Source organism: Phacochoerus africanus, chromosome 3, assembly GCF_016906955.1.
Source record: "Phacochoerus africanus isolate WHEZ1 chromosome 3, ROS_Pafr_v1, whole genome shotgun sequence".
NCBI classification, from domain to species: Eukaryota; Metazoa; Chordata; class Mammalia; order Artiodactyla; family Suidae; genus Phacochoerus; species Phacochoerus africanus.
The window spans coordinates 23,143,434-23,161,319 of NC_062546.1; the positions used below are offsets into that span (position 1 = coordinate 23,143,434).

The window sequence follows — 17,886 nt, forward strand, 5'->3', positions numbered from 1 at the left end:
GATCTGAGCCACAATTGTGACCTATGCCCCAACTGCTGCAATGCTGGGTCCTTAACCCATTGTGTCAGGCTGGGGATCGAACCTGTGTCCCAGGGCTGCAGAGATGCTGCCAATGGACTTCCCACTGTGGTGCAGTAGGTTGAGTCCAACTACAGTGGCTTGGGTCGCTGCAGAGATGCCAGTTTGATCCCCAGCCCAGCACAGTGGGTTAAAAGATCCGACGTGGTTAAAGGATCAGGTCGCAGCTGCTGCTTGGATTCAATCCCTGGCCTGAGGAACTTCCATATGCTGCGGGTGCAGCCATAGCAAAACAAAACAAAAAACCAGAGACGCTGCCGATCCCGTTGTGCCACAGCAGGAACTGGACCGTGTCCTTTACTTTAGCACCTTCCCTCATTCCTCTATCTTATTACCCAGCTGTTTTGTTTTTGCTTTTTTTGGGAGGGCGGGGTGCGAGTTTGTCTTCATTGCTCTTAACATTAACAGAGGGTTTTGTAATTTGTCAGTTTGCTGTGTGTCTTACCAATGAGACTTGGGGCTCCCATGCAGACAGTACAGAAAGGGCCACATTCGTCTTGGCCACCACTCTTCTCCTTCCCCACCTCCATGTTTGCACAGAGTACACAGCTGGTGCTCATAAATGCTTGTTGAATGAGCCTCTCCTGCTTTCCCAGTGTATTAGTTTCCTATTGCTGCTATAATAAATTACCACAAATGTAGTGGCTGAAAATGATCCCAGATTATTATCTTACAATTCTGGAGGTCAGAGTCTGAAAACCAAGGTGTTGGCAGGGCTCCTTTCCTGTAACTCTTTGCTCTGAAACTCTTTCCTGCTTCTAGAGGCTGCCTGCACTCCCTGGTCCATCTTCAACCTGCGTCACCCCAACCTTTGCCACCCGGTCTTCTCCCCCTCTGATCCCTTTGCCTCCCTCTTACATGACACTTGTGGTTACACTGGGCCCAGCCAGATAATCCAGGAAAATCTCCCAGTCTCAAGATCCTTAACTCAATCACATTTGCAAAGTCCCTTTGCCATGTAAGGTAACATGTTCACAGATTCTGGGAATTAAGATTTGGGCATCTCTTCGGGTTGGGGGGAGTCATTATTCAGCCTACCACACTCAGACCCCTCCCTCCCCCCCAGGTGCCTAGGACAGCATCGGGTATGGCCTGCACTCAAGCACCCTGGCCACTGCCACAGGGCCCAGCAACCTGACCTGTCCTTCCCTCTGCAGGACGAGATCGAGGAGCTGCGGGCAGAGATGCTGGAGATGCGGGACGTCTACATGGAGGAGGATGTGTATCAGCTGCAGGAGCTGCGGCAGCAGCTGGACCAGGCCAGTAAGACCTGCCGCATCCTGCAGTACCGGCTACGCAAGGCCGAGCGCCGCAGCCTCCGAGCTGCCCAGACTGGCCAAGTGGACGGTGAGCTCATCCGAGGCCTGGAGCAGGACGTCAAGGTAAGCCCTCATAGGTGCTCTTGCTGGGGGAGTAGGACCATGAGCCGGAGTGGACCCAGGTCAGCTTACTCCTCGTGTGTCCTAGGATGCTGTTTGGGCCTCAGCATCCTCATGAGGATGGCCTGATCCCCATCCTGTAAAATAGGATCCCCAGTGAACTGATCGGCCATCTACCAGGGATGTCCAAAGTGACATCATGATATGAATCCTACCAACAGCAGCTGCTGTTTTGAGTATCAACCCCCCGCCTGGTGCTGGCCTCCAAGTTGGCCCTGTGCAGTTCTATGGGGGTTTCTTTCTTGTGCTGATAGAGGCAAGTGAAGGTCTGGAGTTGGATAAGCCTAGTTTAAATTTTGGTTCCAGGAGTTCCCGTTGTGGCTCAGTGGGTTAGGGACTCGACATAGTTTCCTGGAGGATGTGGGTTTGTTCGCTCCCTGGCCTTGTTCATTGAGTTAGGGATCTGGTGTTGCCACAAGCTGCAGCATAGTTCACAGAAGCAGCTTGGATCCCATGTTGCTATGGCTGTCATATAGGCCCGCAACTGCTGCTCTGATTCGACCACTAGCCTGGGAATTTCCATAGGCCATTGGTGTGGCCATAAAAAGAAAAAAGAAATCGTGGCTCCCGCATGCCCTAATTTTATTTTATTTATTTATTTGTTTATTTTTTGTTTTTTAGGGCTGCACCCACAGTATATGGAAGTTCCCAGGCTAGGGGTCAAATCAGAGCTACAGCTGCCAGCCTATGCTACAGCCACAGCAACGTGGGATCTGAGCCATGTCTGTGACCTACACCAGAGCTCATAGCAATGCCGGATCCTTAATCCACTGAGCAAGGCCAGAGATCAAACCCACATCCTCATGGATCCTAGTTGGGTTCATTAACCACTGAGCCAGTATGCCCTAATTTTTTGCTTTTGAGCAAGCCACCTAAGTTTCGGTTTCCTCATCTGGAGAATGGGTGTAACAGTGGCCCCTGCCTCACAGGGTTTTATGAGGATCAAATGAGATAAGGTAGGTAAGAGGTTGCTATAAGCACTTAAAAAATGTTAGCTGTCCTTACTCCCATCTTCCAGATGAAGAAAGGGAGGCTCAGAGAAAGGAAGCACCTGTCCAAGGTCATGTGACCCTCTCTGTAGCTGGTGGAGTGCAAACTCATTAGCCTCCAGTGCCTTGCTCCCTGACCTCAGAGGGAGCAGGAGAAGGCTGGTCTGGAAGCTGGCAGGTGGGGCCTCCAGAGGTCTGCCCTGTTCTTCTGTGTGAGCCTTGGTCTGGCGGCTAAGAGCTCCAGGAAACCTGGGCCCGCCTCCTGCTCTCAGTACAGCCCACTGTCATCCGGGGTTGTAGGAGCTGGGGGGTGGGGCACGTGGCACAGCCTAGGGGCCTATGAAGTCTTCCTGCAGGGGTGACCTCTGTGCTGAGGCCTGATATGAAGAAGAGGGCCCCTCTAAGGGGAGGCAAACAGTGAGCACAAGCCCCACCTCAGCTTTTGTGTCTCCCATTGTCTTGCGGGATTTTAAGTCTGCTCTACACGAGGAAACTGAGCTCAGAAAGGCTATATCCCCAAGTCCAAACTGCACCTCGACCTGAGAAGGCAGATCCTGGGATAAACTGTTACACAAAAACTCAAATTCCAGACACTGGATTGAGAGGGTATGGGATGAGGGAGAGCCCTGGCTGCCTAGGGGAATCTGAGATGGGGCCCAGGTAGCTGAGACACAGAAAAGTCAGCCTTCCATGAGGAACGGGGGAAGGCTGGGGCTGGGAGCCTGCTGGCTGGGTCGCTGCGCCTCGGGGGGAGGGGGAGGAGCCGAGCAGCTGGTGTGCACATAGAGCGTGTGGGGGGTGCTCTCTGAGCCTGGGCAGAGGGAGCGGCCCCTTCTGTTGGGATTTGAACTAGCCAATCAGCGACTGGCCCCTTCCCTCCCTCTCTCCCTGCATCTGCAGCTGGAGCGCTGAGCTCATCCAGCAGGCTCGGGCTGGACAGCGTTGGCCTCTTCGCGCTGCGCCATGTGCTGGGGATGTTCTGGGGCATTTGGGGGAGGTTCTCAAGAGGCTGACTTCCTTGGCATTGCCTGGGAAGGCTCTACATCACGAGATGTGGAGGGAACTGGGGACCCTCTGACTTGCTCTGCCATCAAGAGCAGGCTGGCATGGGGCCACCTCTTGGGGCCTCAGTTTCCCCTTCTGTTAAATGTGGGGCTTAGAGCAGCTGAGTCTTCAGGGTTTTTCAGCTCCAGCGGTTTGATCAAGCAGGTAGATTACTGGAGAGGGCGGCATGAAAGAAACCTTGGCCGTCCCTTCCCCCCATCCTCCCAGGCTCTCTCACTCTCTGCTGGTCCTCACAGCTGAATGGACCCACAGAACCTCAGCAGGAACATTGTGCAGCGTGAGGAGGGCAGGGGGACAAGACCTGCTTTTATTTGCTTGCTGTGTGGCTTTGGGAAAGCTCTTCACAGCCTTAAGCCTCAGTTTTCCCGTGCGGAAAATGGAGAGACAACAAGTCTCTACCTGTAGAGATTTTTGAAGATAAAAGAAATAGCTCAAGGAGTTCCCTCGCAGGTAAGGACCTTGTGTTGTCCTGCTGTGGCATGGGTTCGATCCATGGCTTGGGAACATATGCATGCCATGGGCATGGCCAAAAATAATGAAAGGTGAAGAGCGTGCTGAGAGTTCCCGCTGTGGCACAGTTGGTTAAGAATCCTACTTCAGTGGCTTGGGTTGCAGGTTCAATCCCTAGCCCAGTGCAGTGGATCAAAGGATCTCGCATTGCTGCAGCTGTGACTCAGATTCAGTCCCTGGCCCAGGAACTTCCTTATGCCATGGGTGCGGAGATTGAAAAAAAAAACAAAAAAACAAAAAACAGCATGATGAGCACAGAGTCTGGCTTGGGCTGCTCCCCCAACAAATGAGCACATGTTGGTTGGGATATTATTTTTCAGGAAAAGAATGTATGAGGCACTAGTGAGACAAGTGGCTGGGGCCAGGGTGGGGAAGGGAGGCCAGAATCTCAACCTCCCTGGGTGGATAAGTATCACCTGGAAGATTTATTAACAATACAGATTCCTAGGCCCTACCATCAGGGCCTGGGATCCTGTGGGAGGGTTCTGGTCCCGAGAATTGGGGATGAAAATTCCCGCCTGACGGGACTCTTGTGGGAGCCCCAAGGACTCATCAGTAAAACATTTCTTAGAAACAGATGTTGCTGGAGAAAAAGTTCTGGCTTTGGGTTTAATTCCTGGTCTGAGCAGGTTACTTCCCCTCTTTGAGCCTCGGTTTCCTCATCTGTACAATGGAGGTGACATTCCCACCTTCCTGGGGCTCCTGGGAGGATTTAGCCTCACCGAGCCCAGATGCTGCCTGGATGGAGCGTGCTCCTTAGTGAGTGTCCCATCCTCTCCTTGGGCATTCAGAGTGACAGGGACACCTTAAAGCCTTAGGCCCGGGAGCCGAGGGGCCACTGACTGAGGTGGCTGTGACCTGGAGGCTGCTGGTTGCATTTGGCAGGAGCCAGGCCCCAGCACTGTAAACAGTGACCTCATGGCCGAGAGCATTTGTTTGCGCTTTGGGGATTTGCCCTGGTTTCCAGAAGCTGCAGCTGCTTCGCCTCCTGTAGTATCTCAGCCATCCTACCTTAAGGGTAGTTGGAATGATCATGAGAGGATCAAATGAGATAGACAGGTGGGGCCCTGTGAGCCCCTGACGCAGCAAGCCCACTGTTGCACTTATAAATACTCTTACCATTGATATTAATATAATGTGTCTTTAAGCTTCAGGCCAACAGCAGGCTCAGACCAAGAGAAAGACTCCAGACTTGACCACCTGACTTCATATCTTGGTTTTGTAGCTTCCTAGCTGTGTGTCCTTGGGCAAGTGACCTTTCTTCTCTGAGCCTCAGAAAGGGGGTAATAATCAGAACACTTTCCGAGGGGATGAAAGACAGGTGCTGGGTGCTGGGGGAGTGACAGCAGGTTCTACAGTCACCTGTGAGAGCCAAGGGGCCCAGGACCTCTGAGGCTGAGAGAGGAGAAGGGACAGGCCCAGGCAGCAAGGCTCCTGCCCTCTAGGCAGCTGTGCTCTTTGCTCTTGTGGGCCTGTATCCAAGGGTACAGGGCTCTTGGGGGATGTGAGATTAAGGGCTCTTTGGTTCACACTGGAATTCTGTGGTCTCCCTGGGGCTAGGCTTTCTTAGCAAAGTGTCCTCCAGGGGTGGAGAGCAGATGGGGCAGGGGATTCCATGGAGAATGGGGCAAAAGACAACTGGGGACTCATGGGAGGGATGACAGCCATAGAGTCACTCATGAGCCCAAGAGGATCCAGGAACCTACATAGATCATTCCTTCTTGTTGGGGAGTGGGTCACCTGCCCAGGTTGAGGCAATGATGGGGATGGAGTGACCCCTAGATGGAGAGAGGAGCTGGCTCGGGCAGGAGCATAGTTGGGAGAGGAGCCTTGTCCCTCTCTTGCCCCAGTCAGGGACCTAGCCCTTTCTGGGCAGTGGAGGGTGTGGGCTGTTGTGGGGACATCCTCAGCTAAGCTAGGACGGGTGCAGCTCCCCAAATTTTAGTCATTTACTCCTTTATTTTCTTCCCTTTTTGCTTGTTGGAATCTTGGATTTTTTTGTTGTTGTCGTTCATCCAACTAGCATTTATTAGTGTGTGCCAGGTCCTACACTGCTACTGGAAAAAAGAGACATGAAAGAGGAGTGCCCATCATGGCGCAGCGTAAACGAATCCGACTAGGAACCATGAGGTTGCGGATTCAATCCCTGGCCTTGCTCAGTGGGTTAAGGATCCACCATTGCCATGAGCTGTGGTGTGGGTTGCAGACATGGCTCGGATCTGGCATTGCTGTGGCTGTGGTGTAGGCCAGCAGCTGGTGGCTCTGATTGGACCCCTAGCCTGGGAACCTCCATGTGCCACAGGTGCAGCCCTAAAAAGCGGGGGGTGGGGGGGGGAGAGAGAGACATGAAAGAGCGCAGGCATGGCCTGGGGCCTGAACCTCTTTCACCACTCCTGACGCCAGAGGCTAAGCAGATGAATGAATGAATGTAGTGTTGATCAAGTCAGGGGCTCACTGGGTGACCTAACGGTCTAAAACTTGGGACCACAGAACATCTCCAGCAAAAACTCTGACATCAAACTCAAGAGTGAGGTTGTGGGGTGTTGGGCCAAGTTGGGTAAAATCAGTGCCCAGAGGTAATGCAGGAATCTTCACAATGCATTAAGAATCATTAGACTTTTTATTGTTTGTTTTTTCTAGGGCTGCACCCACAGCATATGGAGGTTCCCAGGCAAGGGATCTCATCAGAGCTGCAGCTACCTGCCACAGCCACAGCCACAGCAACACAGGATCCGAGCTGTGTCTGCGACCTACACCACAGCTCACGGCAATGCCGGATCATCAACGCACTGAGCGAGGACAGGGATCAAACCCGAAACCTCATGGTTCCTAGTCGGATTCATTAACCACTGAACCATGACGGGAACTCCAAAAATCATTATACTTTTGAGTACCTGTTATGTTCCAGCCACTAGCCCAAGAACTGTGTTGTTTATTCCTCATAGCAGCTCTCGTGGCTAGGCTATATCAACCTCCTTTTACTGATGATCAAGACTTCAGGAGTTCCCATTGTGGCTCAGTGGGTTGAGAACAAGAAAAATCCCCAGTAAGCAACCTAATCTTACACTTAAAGTAACTAGAGAAAGAAGATGAAATAAAACCCAAAGTTCGGAGTTCCCATTATGGCTCAGCAGGTGAAGAACCTGACATAGTGTCCTTGAGGATGCAGGTTCAGTCCCTGGCCTCACTCAGTGGGTTAAGCATCCAGAGTTGCTGTGAGCTTTAGTGTAGGTCACAGATACAGCTTAGATCTGGTGTTGCTACGACTGTGGTATAGGCTGGCAGCTGCAGCTCCAATTCAACCCCTAGCCCGGGAACTTCCATATGTTGCAGATGGCGGCCCTAAAAAACAAAAACTTCAACTCAATGGTAAACAAGAGTTTCCACCATGGTGCAACAGATCAGCAGTGTCTTGGGAGTGCTGAGACGGAGCTTCAGTTCCCGGCCTGGCACAGTGGTGTTACCACAGCTGGAGCTTAGGCCACAGCTACTGATGGGATCTGATCCCTGGCTGGGGAACTCCATATGCTGTGGGGCAGCCAAAAAAACAAAAACAAAAAGAAATAGTCAACTAGCCTGTCCTGGATCACATACCCAGTGAGTGGTAGGATCAGGCTTGAATCTTGTTTTCCCACCTGCAAAGTCCTCCTTCTTCTGCCAGGGAGGGATTGCTGTCCCCACTTTGTGGTTAAGGGAGGTGTGGTGGCCTAGAGAGACTGTGGGAGGAGCCTCGGGGGCCAGCTTCTGGCTGTCCTTGGAGATCCTCAGGGCAGAGAGAGGCAATGGGCAGCAGAGGGGGGAGGGGCAGCTAGGGCTGAATTTCCTTTCTGGCTGTTGTTTTTCCTGGCCTGCCTCGCACCCTGCCAGCAGGTCCGTGACGAGCTGGGCCTGGGCCCAGGCAGAAGGCAAAGCCAGGGAGGGCCCTCTTCCCTTCCGGCAGGGAGGAGGTGCCATGGTCATTTCCGAGATTGGCAGGCATGAGGCGCTGGGCTGTCTGCCCTATGCATACTTCTTGCTGGCAAAGCCGTTGAACCCCTTGTGGAGGCCTGGCCACGCTAACCTATCAGCCAGAACCCCTGAGCTCCCCTAGCTTGGCCCTCACCAGCTCAGTTTGACCCTGAAAAATTCATTTGCACTCTGAGCCTCAGTTTCCTTGCCAATAAAATGGGGGCAGAATTGGAGTGAAGATGAATGAGTCTGGCTCATAGCAGGTGTTTAGCAAAGGGGAGGGCTTGGTCCACTCAGGGGTGGAGGCTAGCTGTGATTTACCAGCTTAAATAGGCCTTCCTCATCCCCAGAGAAGAAGACCCCCCCCCGCCCCCTTTCCTAGCCTTTCCCACTAGCCGTCAGGAGCAGGACAGAGCGGTCCTCGAGGAAATGGGATGCTATTACAGCAGCATCCTGGCACCAGTTCTCTTAGCTCCTGGCCTTGGGATGACTTGGACATCTGCCCAGACTTTGTCCCTAGGGCATGTTCTATATCCCAGACAATTGGAAACAGGCCTCAGGGTCTTTGCTACAGTGTGACCCCCAGCAAGTCATGCCCCTCTCTGGGCTCAGCTTCTCTCAGCAGCAGCCACCACTCACCCGGCACTCACTGTGCAGGCACTGGGCCTGACCTTTTGTGCAATAGCTGAATCAGTCCTCCTGGTCCTCCTGTTGGCCCGTGAAGTTGGTGCTATTATTATTGCACCCATTTTGTAGTTAAAGAGACCGAGGCACAGGGGAGGGAAATGATTTGCTCAGGATCATATACTGGTCACTTGCAGAAATAGGGTTCAGATGGCTCTGGGGCTGTACATCCTGCTCTGGATTCCACCCCCACTTTTTTTTTGGCCGCACTAGCACCATATGGAAGTTCCCTGGGCCAGGGATGGAATAAGCTGAGCTGTACCTGTGGCCTATACCACAGCTGCGGCAATGCCAGATCCATAACCCATCCGCTGTGCTGGGTGGGGTATCAAACCCATACCTCTGCAGCCACCCGAGCCACTACAATTGGATCCTTAACCTACTGTGGCACAACAGGAACTTCTCCACTCTCTCTCTCTTTTTTTTTTTTTTTGCTTCCGCCAGGCCGAAGGCATCCAGAAGTTCCCAGGCCAGGGATCCAACCTGCACCACAGCAGTGACAATACCAGGTCTTTAAGCCACTGAGCCACCAGGGAACTCCCTCCCTTCTCTTTAAAATGAGCTTCTGGGAGTTCATGTCATGGCTCAGTGGTTAACAAATCCGACTAGGAACCATGAGGTTGCAGGTTCGATCCCTGGCCTTGCTCAGTGGGTTAAGGATCCAACGTTGCCCGTGAGCTTCGGTGTAGGTCACAGATGCAGCTCAGATCTGGCGTTGCTGTGGCTGCAGTGTAAGCCAGTGGCAACAGCTCGGATTCGACCCCTAGTCTGGGAACCTCCATATGCCGCAGGTGCGGTCCTAGAAAAGACAAAAAAATAAGTAAATAAAATGAGCTTCCGGGCCTGCCATAGGCTCTTGTGAGAACTGGGCAAGAGAGCATCTGAGAGAGGCTTTTGGAAGCATTAAAAGGCCCAGATAGGGAGTTCCCGTTGTGGCGCAGTGGTTAATGAATCCGACTAGGAACCACGAGGTTGCGGGTTCGGTCCCTGCCCTTGCTCAGTGGGTTAACGATCCGGCGTTGCTGTGAGCTGTGGTGTAGGTTGCAGACGCGGCTCGGATCCCGCGTTGCTATGGCTCTGGCGTAGGCCGGTGGCTACAGCTCCGATTCGACCCCTAGCCTGGGAACCTCCATATGCCGCGGGAGCGGCCCAAGAAATAGCAACAACAACAACAACAACAACAACAACAAAAAAGGCCCAGATAAGTGAAAAGGCATTGCTAAGAATAGTCAGGGCCTTTAGAGCTTTCCGGGGGCTGAACTACGGTGTGGACATAGGGATCATGGGGTGCTTGGGTTTGGGTTTGGGTTTTACGATTCCTGGCTGTGTAACCCTTGGTGAGTTACTTGACCTCTCTGTGCTTTGGTTTCTTCCTCTCTAAGTGGGGATGGTGAGAGTACCTGTCTGCTTGGGGTTGCTCACACCCTGCTCATCACCCGCCTTTGCTCAGGTCTCTAAGGACATCTCCGTGCGGCTGCATAAGGAGCTCGAGGCTGTGGAGAAGAAACGGGCACGGCTGGAGGAGGAGAATGAGGAGCTTCGGCAGCGGCTCATCGAGACCGAGCTGGCCAAGCAGGTGCTGCAGACGGAGCTGGAGCGGCCGAGAGAGGTGAGAGTCCTTCCCACCCTCAGTAGGGTCAGCCTTGGGGTGGGCGGGCAGGCAGGTGCCAGGCCCATCCTGCCATCTGGCTCTGCACGGTTATGCCTCCCTGGCAGAGCTGTTTGTTCATTCACTGCTCTATCACACGTTCCCTGAGCACCTACTGTGTACACTGTGCTGGGCCCTAAGGACACTGTGGTGAATGAGAGATGCCTGGGTCCTGCTCTCAAGGAGCCCACAGGCCAAGGAAGGACACAGTCGGCCATCAGAGGACTATAGCTGTGGGAGGATTACTGAGAAAACATGCAGCGATGCCCAGCAAGGGGCCTGGCCCTCTGTGCCTCGGTTTGGGACAGTAATACTTTGAGTCATTGGAAAGACTCTGTGGGATAGAGTTTGTGGATGAGCTTTGGGGACTGCCAGGCGCTGCCACTTGGTATAAAGTCACTGCCAGGGCTGGGCCTCTGGCTGGTGTCTCAACACAGATTTCAGGACATAGATGCTTCTTTTTTTTTTTAATTTTTATTTTACTGGAGTATAGTTAAACAGATGTTTCTTGAGGGTGACCTGTGGGCACCAGCTTCTCTGTCTTTGCTCATAAGGGTCCCGCCACCTGCTGTCCCTTCCTCCCTTCCGCTGTGTGTTCAGGGTACAGCCTGTTGGGTGCTATGCTGGGCACTTCCCATAATTTTCATAAAGGCCCAATGCAGTTGTGATTGTACCCATTTTATTGATGAGAAGACAGCCCTGAGGAAGGGAGGGATGTCCTCAAGGTCAGACAGAACCCAGTGGGCTGTGCTGATTGGAAACCATCAGCCTAGGTGAGGCCTGAGTGCTGGAATCCGTCAGAAACCTCGGGTCTGTGTCCCAGACAGCCCGTGGAGGCACAGCGGAGCCTTAGCTGTCTGGCTGCACACAAGGTGTCCTAGGATCCAGCACTGTTCTGGGGGGTAGTCCTCACTGGCCCAAGGGCAGGCAGGCCCACATTCTAGGACAGACACCATGGCCCTGAGGCCAGAACAATCCTCCAACTGCCCTCCCTGCTGGGTGTATTGGTGTGAGGCGCCAAAGGCTTCTTGGTATAGGGAGAGGTGTTTGCTGCTAAGGGCCATGCCAGGGCTGGACCCTCCCTTGGGCAGCCTCCTACCCCCCATGGCCTGGCCCACACCACAGGGCACCATCTTCACACACCTCATCACTTCCACCCTTGATAGTGAAAAGGAGAGGTGATTTCAGAAAGTGCCTTGGAGATGAGCCTGTTCCCGTGGTGGAGGAGAGGAGACGGAGGCTCAGAGAGGGAGAGCTCACCTGAGTTCTCCCACCCTTTCCTTGGCAGAGATGTGGCTGAGATCCTGAAGCCACCTCCCCTTTTTAAGTCTCACTTTCTTCATCTGTGACATCAGGGTAATAACAGTACCCAACTTACAAGGTTGTTTATGATCATTAATAAGATTGGGTAACAACAGAACACTATGAAGAAGTACAAAAGAATAAGGTAGTGTGGTAGTTCCTGAAAAAGTTACACCAAGTAACAAGTTACCAAGTAAGCTAGTTCCACTCCTGGGTATGTATCCAAAAGGATGGAGAGCAGGGACACGAACAAATATTTGTACCACCACATTCATGGCAGCATTATTCACGGCAGCCAGAAGGTATACGCAACCCAGGAAGTTCCCGTGGGGTGCAGTGGGTTAAGGATCAGGCATTGCCACAGCTGTGGCACAGGTTGCATCTGTGGTATGGGTTCAGCCCCTGGCCTGGAAGCTTCCACATGCCTGCCTATAGCCAAAAAATAAATAAATAAGTAAAAGTATAAGCAACCCAATGTCCATCGATGAACAAACAAAAATGTAGCATATGCTTACAATGTATGCATAACCTTAAGAAGGAATGTAGGAGTTCCCGTCGTGGCGCAGTGGTTAACGAATCCAACTAGGAACCATGAGGTTGTGGGTTCGGTCCCTGCCCTTGCTCAGTGGGTTAAGGATCCGGCGTTGCCGTGAGCTGTGGTGTAGGTCGCAGACGCGGCTCGGATCCCGCGTTGCTGTGGCTCTGGCGTAGGCTGGCAGCTACAGCTCCGATTAGACCCCTAGCCTGGGAACCTCCCATATGCCGAGGGAGCGGCCCAAGAAATAGCAACAACAACAACAACAACAACAAGACAAAAGACAAAAAAAAAAAAAGGAATGTAATTCTGGAGTTCCTGACGTGGCTCAGTGATTAACGAACCCGACTAGCATCCAGGAGGATGTGAGCTTGATCCCTGGCCTCGCTCAGTGGGTTAAGGATCTGGCATTGCTGTGAGGTGTGGTGTAGGTCGCAGACTCGGCTCGGATCCCAGTTGCTGTGGCTGTAGCGTGGGCTGGAGGCTACAACTCTGATTCACTCTCTAGCCTTGGAACCTCCATATGCCTTGGCTGTAGCCCTAAAGAGATGGGGGAAAAAATAGGAATGTAATTCTGACACATTTTACAGTACGAGTGAACCTCAGGGCCACTGTGCTCAGTGAAATAAGCTGAACATATCATATGATTCCACTCAGACAAGCTACTTGAGTAGTCAAATTCATAGACAGAAAGGAGATGAGAGGTTACTAGGTACTGGAGGGAGGAGGCCGTGGGGAGATATTGTTTAATAGGTACAGCATTTCAGTTTGGGATGATGACAAAGTTCTAGGAGTTCCCGCTGTGGCGCAGTGGGATCAGCAGCATCTCTGTGGCACCTGGATGCAGGTTCGATCCCTGGCCCAGCACAGTGGGTTAAAGGATCTGACATTGTTGCAGCTGTGGCATTGGTTGCAAGTGTGGTCTGGATCTGATCCCTGGCCCAGGAACTCCCTATCTGGGAGGCAGCCAAAAAGAAGGGGGGAGAAAAAGTTCTGGAGATGAATGGTGATGATGCCACTGAATTGCGCACTTGAAAATGGCTAAAAATGGCAGATTTTATGTTATGTATGTTTTACTGCTATAAAAAAGGAAAAAAGTTTAAAATGGTAAATTTTATAGTAGGTGTCCTGTCCCACAATTTTGAAAAAAGGTAGATCCATCTGCACTGACATGGAAAGATCTCTAAGGTACAATGTTAAGCAGGAAAAGAAAGTTATAAAACCATACACATTGTGCAGTCCCACAATTATTTTGGAAAGCCGTACAGAACAAAATGTTTTTGAAGCATGTGTGTATATGGTATATGTACAAATGTATAGCTTGGCAGAAAATCTGGAGGAAAACCCGCTAAACGGAGGCATTAGAAATGGTAGGGGAGGGGAGTTCCTGTCGTGGCGCAGTGGTTAACGAATCCAGCTAGGCGCCATGAGATTGCGGGTTCGATCCCTGCCCTTGCTCAGTGGGTTAAGGATCCGGCGTTGCCGTGAGCTGTGGTGTAGGTTGCAGATTCGGCTCGGATCCCGCGTTGCTGTGGCTCTGGCGTAGGCTGGCAGCTACAGCTCCGATTAGACCCCTAGCCTGGGAACCTCCCATATGCCGAGGGAGCGGCCCAAGAAATGGCAAAAAAAAAAAAAAAAAAGAAAAGAAAAGAAATGGTAGGGGTATGGATGGAGTTCCCATCATGGCTCAGTGGTTAACAAATCCGACTAGGAAACATGAGGTTTCGGGTTCGATCCCTGGCCTCGCTTGGTGGGTTAAGGATCTGGTGTTGCCATGAGCTGTGGGGTGGGTTGCAGACACGGCCCAGATCCTGCATTGCTGAGTCTCTGGTGTAGGCTGGCAGCTACAGCTCCGATTCGACCCCTAGCCTGGGAACCTCCATATGCTGCAGGTGCAGCCCTAGAAAAGGCAAAAAAGCCAATAAAAAAAAAGAAATGGTGAGGGTAGGGTAGGGAATGACTTCTGCTTTTTATTCTATGATTGCTGTAGTTACGGGTTTTTTTGTGTGTGGGGGTTAGTGGTTATTATTAGTGAGATTTTAAATGAAGTCAAGCATGTAAACAGCTTTTTGTGGTGCCCGGCACACAGTAGGTGCTCAAGGAACAATGGTTCACTTCCTCTTTGAAGGTGATGTCAGCCAAGCTGGTCTATCCCTCTCTGATGTGTTCCTCCCTGTCTTAGGATCTGGGCAAGGAGGCATGGCTCTGTGTTTATTTGCTGATTGCTCTCTCTCTCCTCCCTCTCCTTCCTGACATGGTTTCTATGGAGACAAGGATCCCTTAGCAATTCTTCTGCCAGAGCTGATCCAGTCCCATCATCAGGATCTGCTTTTGCCATCCTGACAGGTTGCTGTGGCAATGCTGTCACCCGGCTGGGAACAGGAGCCCCTGGCCTGAGCTGATGTGGTTGCCATGGAGATGGCTCTTCGCTAAAGAGAAGGGAGGGTGGCCAGCCCCAGCCGTGCTCTGCAGTGGCACTGTTGCCAGCTGGGCTGCAGCTCAAAAATCATACCACCAGCCTCCCCGCACCCCCCACCCCACCCCCAGCAACCCAGCATCATTCCCCATCTTTGTATTTTAGGCAGAAAGCCAATATCGGTATTGATGGGATTTAGTATAACATAGCTGCTGTCTCAGTGCTTGCTCTGTATCAGGCGCTGTGCCAAGCATTTTATGTATGTCTTCACATTGTGTAACCAACAGACTCCCAATGTACATAGTGATTTTGCCCCATTTTATAGGTGACATGCTTCTTGGCAGTTGCTTAATTGTGATATAGTCCACATGGCATACAATTCGCCATTTTTTTTAAAGTGTACAATTCAGTGTTTTTAAATATATTCATAATGTGCAACCATCACCATTATCTAATTCCAAAGCATTTCCATTGCCCCCAAAAGAAATGCTATACCTACTAGCAGTCACTCCCCATTCGCCCTCCCTCCAGCCTCTGGCACCGACTCATCTACTTTCTGTCTCTGTGGATTTGCTTATTGTGGAAAATTCATACAAATGGAATCATGCAATATGTGATCCTTGTGACTGGCTTCTTTCACTTAGCATCGTGTTTTCAAGGTTCCTCTATGCTGAAGTGGGTATCAGTACTTCATTCCTTTTTATAGCTGAATAATAACCCGTTGTATGGATATGCCACATTTTGTTTGTCCCTTCATCAATTGATGGACATCTGAGTTGTTTCCACTCTTTGGCTGTTATGAATAATGCTACTGTGAATATTTGTGTACAGGTTTTTTTGTGAACATGTTTTCAGTTCTCTTGGGAACTGAAACTGAAACAGTTCTCCTCCACCTAGGAGGAGTGGACTTGCTGTGTATAGATGGGACAGGGGAGGGACAAAGGTGGCTTTTTTTTTTTTTTTTTGGTCTTTTTTTAAGGCCGCACCCGAGGTGTGTGGAGGTTCCCAGGCTAGGAGTCGAATCAGAGCTGCAGCTGCCAGCCTGCACCACAGCCACAGCAACGCCAGATCCAGGCTGCGTCTGTGACCTACACCCCAGTTCAAGGCAATGCTGGATCCTTAACCCACTGAGCAAGGCCAGGAATTGAACCCGCGTTCTCATGGATACTAGCTGGGTTCATTAACCACTGAGCCACAATGGGAACTCCAAAAGATGGGATTCTAACCCAAGACTCTCCATCTCCCAAAGCCACACAGATTCTCATGGTGATGCCCCTGCCTTCCAGGGGCCTTCCTGGGATCCCACTATGTTTCAGAACCTCTGAAGAGGCTGATCACTCCATTGAGTCCCACCTTCTCAGGCCCAGGCTTCTGGTTCTAATTCCCACTCTCATGGGGTAGGAAAGGCTCTGATCATGGCATCAGTTCACCTGGGTTCAGATACCAGTTCCGTTGACATCATTATCTAAGGCATCCTAGCTGTGGTCTGTGTGCTGCAGGGTAAACTCGAACTTGGAGTCACATGGGCTTCAGTGTGAATCCTGACTCTGCCAATTTTTTGCAAATAACCATAGCATTGAATTGTAAGTTAACTGCTCCAATGCCCAGTTTTTTTAATTGTTAAGATGGGAATATCAATTCCTACTTCCAGAAGTGTTTGTGAGAATTAATCAAGACAAGCAGGTAAGGGAGTTCCTGTTGTGGCTCAGCAGGTTAAGAACCTGACTAGTATCCATGAGGATATAGATTTGATCCCTGGCCTCACTCAGTGGGTTAAGGAGCTGCATTGCTGAAAGCTGTGGCATAGGTCGATGTAGCTCAGATCTAACGTGGCTGTGGTGTAGGCTGGCTGCTGCAGCTCCGATTTGACCCCTAGCCTGGAAACTTCCATATACCACAGGTTCGGGTGCAGCCTTAGGGGAGAAAAATGACAAGCAGGTAAAATGCTTAGGGAGAGTAAGGCCTTGGTAAATACAAGTTATCAGTATTCTCACCCTCACAACCTCTAAGATGATCTGGAGAAGCATGTATCTTAGTTAAGTAAATGTATCTGTGGCCTCTAGCAAGAAGCTGTAGCAAGCTGCCAGTTGCCCATAGAAGGAGCAGTTAGGTTGCAGATTAACGCCTGTGGTTGGCAGTGTCTGTCCCGGTGACTTGATTTGAGGCCCGTGTCAAACCATTCTTTGTTTTCTCCCCCACATGGTCCCCCCACCCCAGAGCTACATCAATGCTCTGTCTCGCTGCTCTAGCTGCTCTGGAGGAAGAATGCCTCAGTCTTTGAGAAGCACTCCCACCCCACGGCGCCCCTAGAGTAAATTTTGTTCACAGAGCACAGTCTGTGTTTTCAGTGAGACCTTTCCAAACAGCCCCTCCAAACTGGGTGAAAATGTGCCCAGCTGTTTTGGCAGAAGGTTCATTTTATTCCTTGAAGGTTGGTTTTTGTTTCGTAGCAGCGTGGAAGGTGTTAGAAGGCAGGGGGCCCCTTCGGAACTGTGCTCGGGAAGCCTCTGGGTGCAGGCTGGAGGGGCAGGGGTACCACCTACCAGTCTCCCCTGGAGAAGGACAAGAGAGGACAGAGCTCTGGCTCCTACTGGGAGCCGTTACACCAAGGATGCTGAGAGGCACCACCCGGGCTGCTCAAAGGTGGCCTTGTGAGTTGCTAGTGGGTGGGGAAGCCCCTGCCGCCTGCCAGGCCAAAGAGGGTGCCCTCAGGGTCTGGCGCTTGTGACTGGCATTCCTGTTGGTGCCCGGGCACTGTCCTGCCCTGCCCCGTCCCGCCCCCCGGAGGCCCAGGGCCAGAGCATCTGCCCCTGGGGGCTCCACAATGGGGCTCTGACAGGCCCTGGCTCCCTGGAGGGGCACCGCAGCCCCCCAAGCCGCCCAGCCAGCTGCTGCCCCGCGGAGGGGAGGAAGGTCTTTGTGCTCTGTGAGCCTGCCTTGTTTTCCCTCTGGAGCCGCCGAGCAGTGTGGGAGCCCCAGTGGCTTAGACGAGGTGGGGGCAGGGTCTGTTCCTTCCAGAAAAGCCTGGAACCCCTCTGGTCCTGAAAAGGTTTGCTGCCTCGGCCCCTCTTCTCTGCACACCGCCCTCCCTTTCTGGTGGGCACTCAGAGCTCGCAGTCTGCCTGTTGGAAAGGTGTTCGTGACTTTTCTTGGGGAAAGTACATGTTTAAAACATTTTACCGTAACTCTCTCCATCCCCTCACTGGTAATATATGCTTAGTAGAGAAAGACTAGGAAATATAAGCCATACGGAGGACAAGTTTCACCTATAA

The 17,886-nt window shown here is 51.8% G+C and overlaps 1 protein-coding gene across 1 annotated transcript in view; it reads left to right on the forward strand.

Moving 5' to 3' along the window:
- Nucleotides 1-17,886, forward strand: part of SOGA1 (suppressor of glucose, autophagy associated 1) — a 79,365-nt gene that overhangs the window by 18,707 nt on the left and 42,772 nt on the right. Inside the window, exons 2-3 of the mRNA XM_047771144.1 lie at nt 1,236-1,460; nt 10,164-10,322. Of these exons, the coding sequence (XP_047627100.1) occupies nt 1,236-1,460; nt 10,164-10,322 (384 nt within the window). The remainder of the gene's footprint in view (nt 1-1,235; nt 1,461-10,163; nt 10,323-17,886) is intronic.